Raw genomic sequence first — 14,605 nt, 5'->3', positions numbered from 1 at the left:
CTTGTTTTGTTTTTAAAGCGTTTGGTACAAGTTCATGAAGCTTTATTATTTTTGAAATTACCATTTAATCCTTTTATGGTATGCAGAAACTTTGTGTGTTATGATCAATTCAATGCCATCACCACTAATGATGGCAACTTACATATCAATTGAATTGAATGCAACTTTTTATTTTGAGAGCAAAACTGGAATATTTGATTGAAGGTTTAGGGTTTACTGGATGACTTGAATGCAGGTCTTGATTTCATCTTCAATGCATCTGAACGATTATTTCTATACTTGCTTAAGCTATCGCTTCAGATTACTTATTGAAGCCATGAAACTTACCATTTTCTTTTAATTCTCGACGTCAGTTTCTAAATGAATCTCCTTTTGATGAAACCCTTCCGTTGTCCTCTCTTATAAATTGAACTTCTGTTAAAAATATAACATAACCTAGACACTCTAGTTTTAAATTTATAAATCTAGACTCTTCTAATGCTAGACCACTAGACAAGCAAGTGTACCTATCTACTGTAGTAAAGCCTAAAGAAGTCTGGATATTGAACCCACGAGACACTAGCGACGACTAAACTAGACGATGACTATTAACTTAAATAAATAGATTTTTATTGATTTTTGTGTTTTTTAATTATTAAATAAAACTAAATAATACTTACTCTAAAACTAGACACGGACAAATCGGTTTAGAACTTAAACATGGGAAATAACTACATAGGTAAGGAATCCTATTAGTCAACTCGTAAACTCTCAAAATTGGATTTATGATTGGTAACCGGATTCTAAAAATATGAAACTTATGGAATAACTAAAGTATGCTAGATCACATCCCGGTCTCACCAACAATACCTATGAACCCTAAATATCATGTAAAGCTCAACAGTTTAATGGTTCGGTTCACCTCCCGGTCTCACCTTACCTAACTATGCCAAGGTGCCCAAAGAATAAATTACCTCCCGGTCTCTCTAATCACAAAACACCCTACGGTGTAAATGGGTATTCTTATTAAATTTGGTTATAATTTGAATATGTAAGAATCTAAAGGAATCTAGGGTAACTCACTCCTGTGCAATCACTACCCAAACCCGCAAAAGACCAAAACATACGACACTTAATTACCTCCCGGTCTCTCAAGTGACAGAATATAAAGTGTCTCTAAACTCTCAATTACCGCTCCTATGGAATACGTTAACAATAAACCATAAACTAGTTGTAAACACATTAAACAACCTAATATGAATCCATACATGAAAGACATTCACAAAGACGCATATGAAACAATAAATTGATCTTAAATTAATACCAAATGTGCATATGCATCACAACCAAATAAAATAAAAACTTTACCAAATCATAAACCAATCAATAATAATCCAAGACCGAAAATAAAACGAGTCTACACAGTATTCATCCAAACTCAGGCAGTATAAAATTTAGCCTCTCATAATTAAGAACAGAGCAAAAACAAACAAACAAATCGTCTCATCGAATAATAATATATATGACCTGCTTGCTTGCTTCCTATTTTCTTTTTTTCTTTTCTTGCTCCCGAGCACCGTCGCACCAACAGGGGCGCCCCCTTTGACTTATGTTCCAAATTCTGCCCAAGCTACCACCAACAGGGGTGGCGCCCAACTTGATGTCCCCTTTTTCTTTTTTCCTCCGTGACCTTTTTCTTTATTAATTTCTTTATTTTAAAGTCAAATAATTATTAGACTGGACTGTGTGGTTTTAGTACATTTTAAAATTTTTAATGTTTTATATTAGATATATTCACTTGTGAAAACATCACAGTTCGTATAATGCTCACGATGAAGCTGCAAGCTGGTAACGAAAACGAGTTGACATGCATCACATTTGACTTCAGTCTTCAGCATTGGCTGGTATAACTCTCTGAGGATGCAATTCACAATTGTGTCCAGTTTATGACTATATCATAATACTGTTGATAATTCAAATCCCATGTTTCTTGTCTTTTGTTCTTGTACTACTTTGTAAGTGTTAATAATAAATGAAGTCTCCTTCGTGTACCTTCTTGCTGCTTTCAACCTTAAAACTCATTTGACTCCTCCAATATTTTTTATCAACTTTAATCCTATTCACAAAAGCTGGTTTTCTAGCACTTATCAAGTTACCCAATCCCCCATATGAGTGCCAATAATAGTGGCGACTTTGTCTCATTTTTGTTTCCGGTTTAGAGTAGTTCACCTTCTCGGTCGTTGTCAAATGGCTCAAACTTGTGTAGTATAGAGAATCAATATGACCCATTGAACGATTTGGTAAATGAGTTATAAAAAAAATATCCTTAAATCGTTTCAGTTCATGTTATTTGTATAGTAAGTAACTTATAACTTATCCGGTTTCTAAATGGTCTCATGGTTCTTCAATCTGGTCTCATGGATATATTAGATAACAGATACGACATCGCAAACACCCTCATACGATCCCGTCGCGAAGCGCGGGCTCTTCTGCTAGTTTTAGTTAAACACACAATTGTTATGAATTAATTGTTCAATGAATTAAACGAGGCTCAAAAAACTAATTAATTGTTGCTATGAACTAAATGCTTCAATTTTTATAGTGAAATCATATTAAAAAAGATGAAACAAAGCCTAATGAATCAGATGAAAAAACTAATTAATTGTTACTAAGAATTGCAGGTCTAAAACGCAATAGTTTATTCAATCGAAACTCGTTTATTCGTTAGGAATTGAAATTAGGTATCAAATCACTGGACTGCGCTTGACGATTAGTTGATTTAGAACGTGTAATTAGATTTGGGTTATTTACAAATATGCCACCGCGTGAAAATTGAAATCGTCAGTTATAATGGTCGCGTACGTAATGCACGATAACCCATTATTGTATAAAAACATACCCCTATATAATACAATGAATTGCAATCCCCATATATACAGGAGTGAAGAAAAGGAAAAAAACAATCAAACATAATCAATTATTAACTAGTAAACCGGAAATAAAGAAGAAAAGATTGAGACGATATTGACTTCTAAAATAGACAGTAAGATGATTTTGAATATAATTTATGATTTATGCATTTTCCTTTATATGAGGTGGCCACTTTCATACTTGCTCAATGTCCTAGGATGAATTCCCAAAAAAACATATAAAACAAATACAAAGTAATGAAATGATGAATATTGTACGATAACTCTTGAGAAGGTATAAAACCATACGAATGCCTATAACTTTTTTTTAGAATGACCAACTTATCTAAATTTACACGTGTTCATCATGATACATCATGATACTACAACATTTGACCACTTGAAAAATACATTCATATACATTGATATCGCTAGGCTGCAAGCCCTCCGGTATACCACCTCTAATGAAATTCCCACCAAATTCTCATTTCTACCAGTGATGGCTAGTGGAAAACCATATCTAAATGTTTCTCCTTCAAATATCTTAACACCATACATAGAATGAATCACCCATGACAAGCACACAATTCTTATACGCCAACGATAACTCAATCCACTTTATCAGATGTCTAACGATGCTTATGTTTGGATACACCTCATCTCTCAGCCGTCTTTGAAGCATCCTCCCGTCACGCCAAGATTGAACTTAAATTAATGTTTTGAGGCAAGGATGGCAAGCCCAAAATCAATACCAAACAAAAGTAAAATCAAAGTTAAAACACGTGACCTACTCGAGTTCAACTTAAGTTAACAAGTGGTCATTATGATGGAACAAATGACAAGCTTTTCAAAATGTCAATATTAACAACAAACCTATCGAAGAAGATGCACAAGTAAACAAGGTTGTCCTTTTCGTAGTGGAAAAACTTACAATAAGGTACTAGCGTCTCTAGACAGGGATTTGCCCAATGAATACGAAACAAATAATACCGTTGATTATACACAAATTTTTCATGATTGTAATCCTCACCGTTTAGAAAGACAAAGCCTTATCAAACACCTTGATACCATTAGACCAAAGACCCTTTGGTGAGTTATGGAGGTTAATACCACGCCCTTTCTCTCTGCTTTTAAAAAAACCATACACATATTCTTAATACAAGGGTATTCATGTTATCAAATTCATCTAGCAAGCACCAATTCATTCAAAGTTTCAAAAAATATTTGTGTACACAAAACAAAATCATAATATAGTTTAAAAAAAAACTTGACTTGATCGACTACGTACTTGACTTGTCTGATGCGTTCATGTTGTTCCCTTTACAAAATAGAAGACAAGACAGTATGGCTTTAAACCTTGAACTCACCACTGAGGTTGATGTAAACAATAATAATACCAAAACGTTACAAGAGAATTAGTGAAGAAAAAAAGATCTTTATACTGCAGCAGAAACATAATTCCATAAACATTTTCTGACTCAAAACCGCTGCAAAGTTACATATCTGATCATGTTTAACCTCAGATAATGTTTAGTTAATCACCGGTTGCTGAATAAACTCCCTTGATCCTGCATACTCTTTTGGTACAGGAAGATTCAGTTCCGAGCAAACAAGTCGTATTATCTCCCCGGTCACAGCCCCAAAAGACAACTTGTTTAGTGTCACAGTAATACAAACCTGTTATTTATATCACAGTATCCTGTAGACCCCCCTATACCCGAGTGACCAAACCCAATTACAGACCCATCAGTCGTCTGGACCCGTCTAAACCCAAGCCCGAATCTCCCATTCGGGAAGACCAGATCCTTATAATCTCCACTTCCCAAAAACGCGTCATGAACTTTTGATTTAGGGCGTGTAAAGATATTAGTGTCAAACTCATCACTTATATCATCGGTCTCTTGTATTGTAATGTAAAGATCGGATTTTGAACTTGTGAAACCGTCTTTTCTGTTGACTGATGTTTTCTTGGAAAGGAATGTGGGGCGGTGAGGATGGCTTCCAAGAGGTGGGAGGGAATAGGAGGAATGGCGTGGTGGGACAATGCCACCATCCACGAGGGCGGCATAGTAACGGGCCACTGCACGGGCCGAGAAGTGTCCGTTTGCGGCAGGGATTATTGCACGGCGAACATTGAGCAAATTCGATAACGGAATGAGGCCCGCTATCATCTCTAATGTGAACGAGGAAGGTAGGGCAGTGGAGATCGAGCTGATCCTGGTGATGTCGGGTTTTGGGGCTAATCGACTAGTATCACTTGTATCGAGTGTAAGAGTTGCAAGCCGAGATTCCACACCTGAAACAAGTTTAAAAAAGTCTTATTGTAAAAGAGCAAGTGGTGAAAATTGCGATTAGGGTGTAAATGAGCCAAACCGCTCATGAGCTACTGGAAATCGGCTCACTAAAAGCTGGAATCGAGCCGAGCTCAAGGCTAAAATAAGATTGTTTAATAAACAAGTCTTAGCTCAAACGAGCTCGCAAACCTAAACGAGCCATTTATTTATATAATTTTTGTTCATTATATTAAAAATATTTTTAATATAATAATTATTATATATAAAAATAGGATAAATATAACTAAATAACATATATATTGTTATATACAAAATTTAGAATTCAAAGAAATATATATAAAAATAACTATACATGTATGTAAATTAATTAAACATTAATAAACGAGTCAAGCCCGAGCTTCACTTATTGAGCTCAAGCTGGTTCGTGAGCATAGACAAGCCTATGATTTATATAACTTTCATTTAATTCTTTAATTATATTTTTATGACTACTATTCTTATATATAAAATAATGATACAAAAACTAAATATACATATTACTTTATATATAAAGATTATAATCATTATAAACATAAAGAAATATTATAGATGTATATAAATAAATAAATTAATTAATAGATAATAAAAGTGCCGAGATCGAGCATGAAAAACTACACACAATCGGAGTTCAAGCTTTAGAAATAGAGCTCGAGGTCTAGTAAGTTAAACCATCTCGGCTTAGTTCGTTTACACCATTTGTGGGGAACCATATCAGGAGGAATCCCTATATAAAGTTCGCCTTCAACGTTTAGAGGGCGAACAAAAGCTTCCTCCAGAATATCCTGAAACTTCTTCCCAGATGCATGCTACATGTTCATAATAACGAAAAAACTAAACATCACAAGTGTTTTAAGGAAATGAAAATACAAGGGATGTGTTTTGGTACCTCAATGATTCCACCGCATAGCCAACCATAGGATAAATGATGATATAACTGTTCACGACCAGGTTCAGTCTCAGGTGCAACCATAGCAATGCGTTTTAGACACTCTTTCCAGTCACAATATAACATAGGATCTTCTTCAGCAATGCCAGCCAGAGCGTTGTGCAAACCAGCTGTGTGATTAAGTATATGATTAACTTTTATTTGATCTTTCCCGTTTGCACCAAACTCGGGCCAAATATTTGTAACGTTTTCGTCAAGCTTCAGTTTCCTATTATTATAATAGGGATAATAATGAAATGATTACCAAGTTTCAATATTGTTCTAAATTTTAATAAAACCACTTGTAATTTTTTCTTACTGTAATAACCACTCGAGTTTCATCATTGTATGTTGGGAAACTTTTCATACTTGTTTAAATTGAATTACCTAAAAATTATGAAACTTGGTGATTATTAAGCGACATTTTTCTTTAAAAAAATCTCCTACTTCACGTTTAAATTTCAAATAAATAATACCTAAATAGTAACCAAGTTTCATATAATTACATTCAAGGAATCAGGCGACTTAATTTTAAAAGTTTTAAGCTTGGTTACTTTTAGTAATTAGTTAAATACCTAACATGAAAAAAAGAACATACCCTTTATCAACCAACCAATGTACCATTCCAGCTGTGACTCCCTTACTTACAGAGTAAACAGGAAATAAGCTATCAGGTTGAACAGGACGAGGATCATATTTTCCCAGCATTCCAGCTGCAGTATCAATTATCACTTGCCCATCTTTGTACGCACAAACCTAACCGTTTGTTGCACACAAAAATAATCATATTTTATCCACATATAAAAGACTGATAATAACAATAACAATAAAAATAATAGTAATAGTGACACACACCTGAATTCCAAGTATTCTATCAGCATTCCCTAATTCAACCAAGAAATGCCTCAATTTGGCCTCTACATCAGAATGTACCGAATTGTCATACACCCAGTTAGGATTTGTGGATGGTCCATGGTTCATGTCACTAAAACAGATAATATAGTTCATAAATAAAGGGTATGAAATATGAATGTATGATTACCTGTGACTCACACAATTAGACAGAATCATACCTTTTCAATACGGATTCAGCGAACGGTCTCATTATACTTAGATAGCTTATGCGAACATTCATCGAGGATGAAAGCCCTGAAATGATTTAGAATGTCATAATTAATTTGGAGTACGATTTTAAAGAGATTTATTATATTATTTAGTTAATTAGAAGAACTGATTGAAAACCTCTTAGCAAATTTAGGACCCTTGAGAAAATTACAATGTCTCCTGGAAAGGCATCAATCTGGAAGATAACATTATTAGTTACAATTATCATAACAAATATATATACTCCAGGAAAGTAAATTAACTTACAGGATTAAAGCGTTTAACTTGTTTCTTGTCAAGTTTCATCTTTTCTTGTATAATTTTCATATTTTTTGCTCTATGCTCTGCCAGAGATTTCATATTTTCCTAAACCAAAAAGAATGATCGGTCTTGCACAAATTAGAGATGGTCTTAGGCTAATAAACTGTTAACCAATTGGTGCCACTTATAAGTGCTTCAGTTGCTGGTGTAGTAGCCCGGAAAAACACATTTGTTACCTCCATAGCTTGTTCTGGCATGTCGAGGCGCAACTTAAGCCCCATTTCAGCAAATGCAGACAAAAGAGCTACATGATCACCCTGAAACAACAGATGTTATTGATGATGAACTTGTTTTGAGTGTTTGATAAATTCTGATTGTTTAATTCATTAATGCTTACAAAAAGTGACATTTTTTCTAATGAAGTTTGTCAATCGGGGACATAAGTGTTCTAAATTATGTTAAAAGAAGATGTAAATAAGTAAATATATTTTACCCTCACATAATCAACTGTGTTGCAGTTGGTATGAAACTCAATATTCAAAACCGGTTAGTTAAATAGCAAAATCAGAATATGTTATCCAATGCGATTTCAAGTCACAATAATCAGATAATTAGTTTCACTAAGTTAAAAAATTACCTGCCTGCCTAAAGTTCACCAAGAACCATATTATGAAAAAACTTTATATATTTGATACATTAAATTATTGGGTAAACTACAGTTTTCCTTCTTTACGCTTGGCGTAATGACGTTACTTGCAGATTGTGTCCTTAAAACTTCAATAAGTACAATAAAGGTCCCTGAAGTTCATATGTTGTTGCAGTTTTCATCCTTTTGGCAAGGATAAAGTGGTCATTTAAAGAACAATAACTGATAATTTTAACCCCGGTTAGTGGAAAGGACGAAAACTGTGACAACATATAAACTTTAGGGACGTTTTTTGGTACTTGTTGAAGCTTTTAGGACACTGTAATTTACCCCGGTTAGTGGAAAGAACGAAAACTGTAATTTACCCTAAGTTATATAACTAGTATATACAAGAATGCACAAACCTCTGCAGCTGCAAGAAACATTTTTGCTAATGCGTGTTTCACAGAGCTTGAAAGCAACTTTGTAAGCCCAAAATCAAGCAAAATTGGATGATGGGGAGGTTCTCTACTCACAAGAAAATTACCTGAAGATAGCCAAAATAATTATTTGACCAAAAAGTCCAACCAAATGCATTCGAAGTAAATATCAATATCGTATCAAGAGCAACTTGGTAAACGAGAGAGTACCCGGATGAGGATCACCATTAAAAAACCCATCAACATAAATTTGATGTGCATATGCACGTGTAATCTCTTCAACAAGTTTTTGCTTGTCATCACCAAGGTCTTCTAGGGCCCGCGAATCATTTAAACGTACCCGTCCATATACTCTAGAACAAGCACTTTCTCAGTAGACTGGTAACAAAACTATTATTAGCAAGTCATATATTATTTGTGGCACTAAACAATGCAAACACAAGGACTGTAATATCGATACCTGAATTATTTCTGGTATCAATACTTCGACGTTTTTAAATCTTTTGTCACGGATGTCACTTTTGCAGCCAAGGTTTATAGACACTTTTCTGGTATTTTCTATAAGAACAATTTCATTAGAGATTGCAAATAAACCAAAGTTATTATTAATATCATACCAGCTTCATGGTTAAAATCTAGTTCTTTAGGTGCTTCTCTGCACCATTCATCTATCATAGGGTTGAAGTCATACTGTGGTTCGGCCCATGCTATCCAGTCAACTATAGACTTTGCATTCTTCAAGTCCTGCGAAGTAACGTTAGATTATTACAATTTAGTCATTATGCATTACACTATTATATCATATCGCATAATCACAAAGTCTAATGATCTACCTCCAAGATTATAGTTTTGATGCCTTTATGTTGAACTTTAATAACAACCACCTGCCCATCATGTATAGTCGCGCGGTGAACTTGAGCTATCTGCATATATTATTGTTGATATCTTATTATTTTATAATCTTACATTAAGCTTTCTGATAAAGTACTATGCCAAACATTGCATTGCCAATAAACTTAACAAGGGTTCTTACCGATGCGGTTGCTAAAGGTACACGAACAAAATTTATGAATAGATTATCCATTGATTGACCTAACTGATTCTCTATTGTTTCACAAACCTGATTCATGCAAATAAAGTGTTACATGTGATCATATATTTTACCAAAGTATAATCTGTGACCAAATCTTTAATAATGATAATACCTCTTCTAAACTGCGAGGAGGAAGAGAGTCTTGTAACTGCTTCATAAGGAGAATGTAAGCCTCGGGAAGCACATCAGCCCGAGTAGATAAATATTGTCCCATTTTCACCCATAAACCTTCCAACTCCACGATTAACTTAAGTGCACGTTTAGCATTCCGCTCATGAGCTCTCTCCCATAAACCATCCCGTTTCGATCTTTTTGTCAATTTCTCTCTGATCTGCTGCAACGCCTTGAACACCAAAAAACAAAATATATAAACACTATAAGACTTCGGTTTTCTCATTAAACGCTCAAATAAACAGTGTGCATACCTTGTAATCAAGGTATATGAATAATGCCAATGTGAAAACCTTCATTCGCCTCTTGTAGATGTTCCCGGACCCCATTGAATAAAGCTTAGCAAGTTCATTGAACAAAATAATAATTGTTGTGATCAGATAGTAAGGTAAACGCAGTAATCTCCGAACAAATGCCACGTTGAGTTCCTGAATTCTCATATCTCCTTATATACCCACAGAAAATAACCAAATGTATATATCAATAACCTTCATATATATATTCATATTATTGTTAAAAGTTAAAAACCCTAAAAGAAACCTAAGATTAGAGGTTTTGTAATCATTAGTTTTCTATATATATAAATCGATCAAAAGCCTTATCGATACACAATTGCAATATTGAACATGTGAATCTACAAATATCGATTACTCGATTAACGTTGGGTGAAATGGTGCAAAAGAACGTACAAATACCTAGGACGATGTCGTTTGGTGATGACGTGGTCGAAGTGCACTGTTACGGCGAGTACTGTAGATCGTTTGGGAGTTAATATTAGTGGCATCAGGTAAAACGTTCTGGGAAGGACACGTGTCCGTCAGATTTGGCGACCATAACGGATTGGTGACGGTAGATATGATTAGTTGGAATCCTGGTCGTTGATTTGTGTTTTATAAATTGGATGCTTGTGTTTCACGTGTTCAATTGAAGCAAAGACAAAACGTACCTTGGACTATTAGGATTTGATTCTGGTTTGGTTCAAGTGGAAATGAATTATGATCAAAATATATAGTATTTCGATTTTAGCTAGTTGCATATGTTTACCATTTAAAATTATTTATTATAACATGCAATGAGCTGCCCGGTGGTGGAGTGGTAAGTAAAAGATTTGGTGTTTCATGTGACCTAGGTTCGATTCATGCCCTCACCATTTAGTTCTGGCGGCACAGGGTGATGATGTGAGACTAGGCGAGTAGGTTTCGTTTACAAGTTAGATCCTTGAACAGTTGAATTGAACATGTTATATCTCACCGCACCGTCGTGCATTCGGAAGAGTGTTCATGAGTGTTGGCCTTAGGTGAGGGCTTTCACTGGATCAAAAGACGAGTGTATTCTGATTTGATAAATTTAGCTAGCAGCCCATTTGAATGACTCGTTAACGGTAAAAAAAGAAACGAAAGAAATCATTTATAACCACAGGCATTTTCAGTTTATACAAGAAGAAACCAAATTCAAAAGCATTTAATTTATATATTCACAGTCAACAAAACACCAGTCGATCCATCTGGATTCCTTCACTCACTCACCACCTTCACGTAAACATTCCGACAACCCATGCACCCACCAAAACTATCCACTCCCTACGCATTAATCACATCCATGACGATGATCTCAAACCTCCAATACCTCCTTCTTTTGTCCATTTTCACCCTAATCCTCACTCAGATCGGAGCTAACAACGCCGGAGACGGAGTATCAGCCGGATCCGATGAACCCGAATCATTCCAAATCGAATCCGATAAGCTCAGTTTGAAGATCCAATCGTTAGGTTTGTATTTCACCTTCCACAACCATATTTACGTAATTTAGATGGTGAATTTTATATAATTTACGTTGAGTTTGATGTTTTATTTGAAGAATCACTTGTTGATAAGAAGAGTGAAGAATTAAGAACCCAAGATGAGATCATTGCTGAAAAAGACAAGGCAATTTCTGAGAAAGAGAGAACAATTAAAGAGAAATTAGAGAGCGTGGATTCGCTGCGAAACGAGGTAGCTTCCCTAAAGGTAATTAAGATCATGAATATATGATTAGGAGTGGGATTTGTTTTCCTGAATATATAGGTACTTCATTTTCTCAATTTTTGGTATTATGGTTTTTAGATACGAATGAATTTGACGTGAATTTTGGTTTCTTTGGTTACCCTCGGTTACAAATGAATTTGATATGGTCAATATATATGGATTATGAAAAAAAACCCAAAGCAATACTAGTACCATACTAGTACCGAACCAATACATTCGGCACAGTATATGGCACCCAATTTTGTTTAAATTCAGTGGTATCGATGTCATCCCCATATATGAAATTATGATGATATAATTTAGTTTACTGTATCCATGAATTATGAAGGCGTGTTTTTTATAGGTTAAAGGATCAACAGATGCTAGTGAGGAGGTGCAAAAAGCTCATACGAGGTCCCAGGAGTTAGGGAAACTGGTACTAGTTTGAAGTATTTTAATATTTTCATTATCGGGTGGTTAATGATTTATGGAATTCAGGTGGAGAGATTGCAGTTGGAATTGGAGTTAAAGGTGAGTTTACATGAGGCATTGGAAACCCGAGCCATAGAATTGGAGAAGAACATGCTTGAGACGAATCCAAAGATTCAGGAGGTAAGGCCGGTTTTCTAATGTTTGTTGCATGTTAAATCCAATGCTGGATATATGACATTAATGGTAGCATTTATTTCTTGTTTTAGCTTGAGCAAACTATTGAAGAACAGAAGACACAGATTAAAAAAACCGAGCGTGCTCTTAAGTCTGCTGAGGTGGGTTCACAACATGCTGTTTGACTTGTTTAGATGTGAAATGTGATGTATAAGTATAACATGTGTAATTATATGTAGGAGGAGCTTATGAAGACTAAGAATGAAGCCACGCGGAGAGTTTCAGAATTGACGGAGGTAATAATATTGTAAAATCAGAAAGATTGTTTTTTCTTGGTGCTGTTAATTGTGTCAAATGATCATATATGTGAACATGTGCTACATATTGTTTTTAAGAACATCTACTATTTGGCCTTCTTTTATATCTAGGTTCATTCTGCATGGCTGCCCGTTTGGCTTGTAGCTCATATGTCTTCCAGTAAGGTAACTCTTCTTAAATTAGCCGCGTGTACATAATAATCATAGTCGTAACTTTTGAAGACATTATTTTCAGTCTTATGTTGAAGCTTGTTGGAACAAGCATGGAAAACCTGCTTTTGATACGTTAACAAAGAAGGTAATTTTTGACTTGGTGTATGTCTGTTTAAACAGTGTTGTTACTCGTTTATTAAGGGTGTTTTTCTCATGATTATGAAAATAGTGTTGGTTTTTTCATTATTACAGGCTTTGGAGAAGAAAACACAAGCTGAAACATGGGCTGAACCTCATATGAAAATAGTTAAAACAGTAAGAAAATTTCTTGATTTTTGTTCTTTTTTTTACATTCACATGAGTTTTAACATTATAACCTTAAATTATGCAGAAGTGGATCCCTGCAGCAAAACAACAATGGGTGATGGTGATAACTAATGTTGAGTCACGTGTGCAACTACTGACCAAAAAGACCAAAGAGGTCTATGTTTGGTCAAAGGCGGTTATAACTCCTCATGTGACTAAAATAAAACAAGTTGCAGACCCTTATTTTCAGGTACTTCTTACTGTTTTTGTTAATTTTTAAGATGAGTCATAAATCATAATATGAAAGTTATGTGGGACCAGGTAGCAAAGAAGTTTTGCCAGCCGTACATCGATCAGCTTGCGGTTGCAACAAAACCGCACCTTGATAAAGCAAGGGAAACCATGAAGCCGTACACAAATGAGGCAGTTAAAGTGTATGCCGAGTTTCTTAAATCTGCATCTAAATACCATCATCAGGTATATTTTTATTTATCAATTTTATTGACTTTTTTCATGTTTCACATGTGAATTGTGATTGATGGGCTGATTGGATGTGCATTACACATTATTTGTATATTATCTATTAGACAGTTTTGATCTAAACCAATATAAATAAATTATGTTATTATGTTTGAAGGTTCAAAGAACCGTTGAAGGATCGCTGAAAAAACATGACATTATAAAATCTCTTGCTACCAAGGAGTTTGTATGGTTTTCTGTATGTCACTCTCTCTCTCTCTCACACACAATATATATATACCATCATCATGTGTATATATATATATATATATATATATATTAGTCATATTTCTCTTTTTCTACAAGCAAGCGTAGATTACCTTCTATCTTTTTTTTTTCAGGCCTCCGCATTGTTGGCACTACCTATATTTATTTTATATAAAGCTATATCACCTATCTTTTAGTAAGTGTTCTCAATCTACATGTTTTATTTATATATATAGGAAAACGGTCAAGAGAGAACTCATCCTTAAAAAGAGAACTATAAAACTAATAATGAAGTATTTTTAATTTATTTAAAAAAAAACATTTTTAAATTTTTTTTTCTTTCATCCTGCTTATATGCTGTTGTTCTTTACCACAAAAAATATTTTTAAAAAAAACTCATTGTAATGCATATATGCAATATATCGACTTTTTATAATGCATATGTGCAATAATATGCATTTTAATATTTGAAATAGTGTTGAATAACATATAGACAGTTGTTTGTATTGTATATTTGCAAAATGTTATGTTATATACAAAAATAAAAAAATCAATATAGTGCATATGTGTATTAGTGTTGTATTACATATATGCGATAGTGTGTTTTGCATACAATTATTAGTGTTGTATTTGCATATAATCAATAGTGTGTAT

General features: G+C 34.3%; 1 protein-coding gene, 1 long non-coding RNA gene and 1 pseudogene across 5 annotated transcripts; 2 read left to right on the top strand and 1 right to left on the bottom strand.

The window, feature by feature from the left end:
- Positions 1–4,303: 4,303 nt before the first annotated feature.
- Positions 4,304–10,320, bottom strand: LOC143530245 (uncharacterized; annotated as a pseudogene). The gene is made up of 17 exons (XR_013134821.1): positions 10,095–10,320; positions 9,782–10,012; positions 9,610–9,696; positions 9,410–9,499; positions 9,194–9,320; positions 9,037–9,134; positions 8,787–8,954; positions 8,562–8,683; positions 7,676–7,828; positions 7,518–7,616; positions 7,389–7,446; positions 7,220–7,295; positions 7,002–7,131; positions 6,745–6,902; positions 6,108–6,375; positions 5,937–6,027; positions 4,304–5,187 (listed from the first exon to the last, which is right to left on the bottom strand). The product of XR_013134821.1 is annotated as an uncharacterized LOC143530245 (transcript).
- A 1,123-nt stretch (positions 10,321–11,443) lies between these two features.
- Positions 11,444–12,741, top strand: LOC143530244 (uncharacterized). Of its 3 annotated transcripts, XR_013134820.1 has the most exons (5): positions 11,444–11,846; positions 12,208–12,279; positions 12,342–12,455; positions 12,542–12,610; positions 12,689–12,741. It is a non-coding gene; the product is annotated as an uncharacterized LOC143530244 (long non-coding RNA). The 3 variants fall into 3 exon arrangements; XR_013134819.1 differs by having other exon boundaries at positions 12,342–12,610; positions 12,689–12,716; XR_013134818.1 differs by lacking the exon at positions 12,689–12,741 and having other exon boundaries at positions 12,342–12,612.
- Positions 12,742–12,916: 175 nt separating this feature from the next.
- LOC143530252 (uncharacterized) lies at positions 12,917–14,148 on the top strand. Its single transcript, XM_077025842.1, has 7 exons — positions 12,917–12,931; positions 13,002–13,064; positions 13,172–13,234; positions 13,311–13,475; positions 13,547–13,702; positions 13,863–13,943; positions 14,086–14,148. The coding sequence occupies exons 1-7, from the start codon at positions 12,917–12,919 to the stop codon at positions 14,146–14,148; spliced, it is 606 nt and encodes a 201-aa protein (XP_076881957.1).
- The last annotated feature ends 457 nt before the right edge of the window (positions 14,149–14,605 follow it).

This window comes from Bidens hawaiensis, unplaced genomic scaffold, assembly GCF_021521415.1.
Source record: "Bidens hawaiensis isolate Kalapana, Puna unplaced genomic scaffold, B.hawaiensis_p1.1 tig00008877_1, whole genome shotgun sequence".
Classification (NCBI taxonomy): Eukaryota; Viridiplantae; Streptophyta; class Magnoliopsida; order Asterales; family Asteraceae; genus Bidens; species Bidens hawaiensis.
Note: the sequence above shows the minus strand (reverse complement) of the source record. Positions and strands in the feature narration are given on the sequence as shown.

What these genes read in the sequence shown, in the direction of transcription:
- LOC143530252 (XM_077025842.1), top strand. An exon ending in ATATGAAAATAGTTAAAACA is followed by an intron (nt 13,235 to 13,310) that starts GTAAGAAAATTT and finishes TAAATTATGCAG; the next exon opens with AAGTGGATCCCTGCAGCAAA. An exon ending in TTGCAGACCCTTATTTTCAG is followed by an intron (nt 13,476 to 13,546) that starts GTACTTCTTACT and finishes ATGTGGGACCAG; the next exon opens with GTAGCAAAGAAGTTTTGCCA.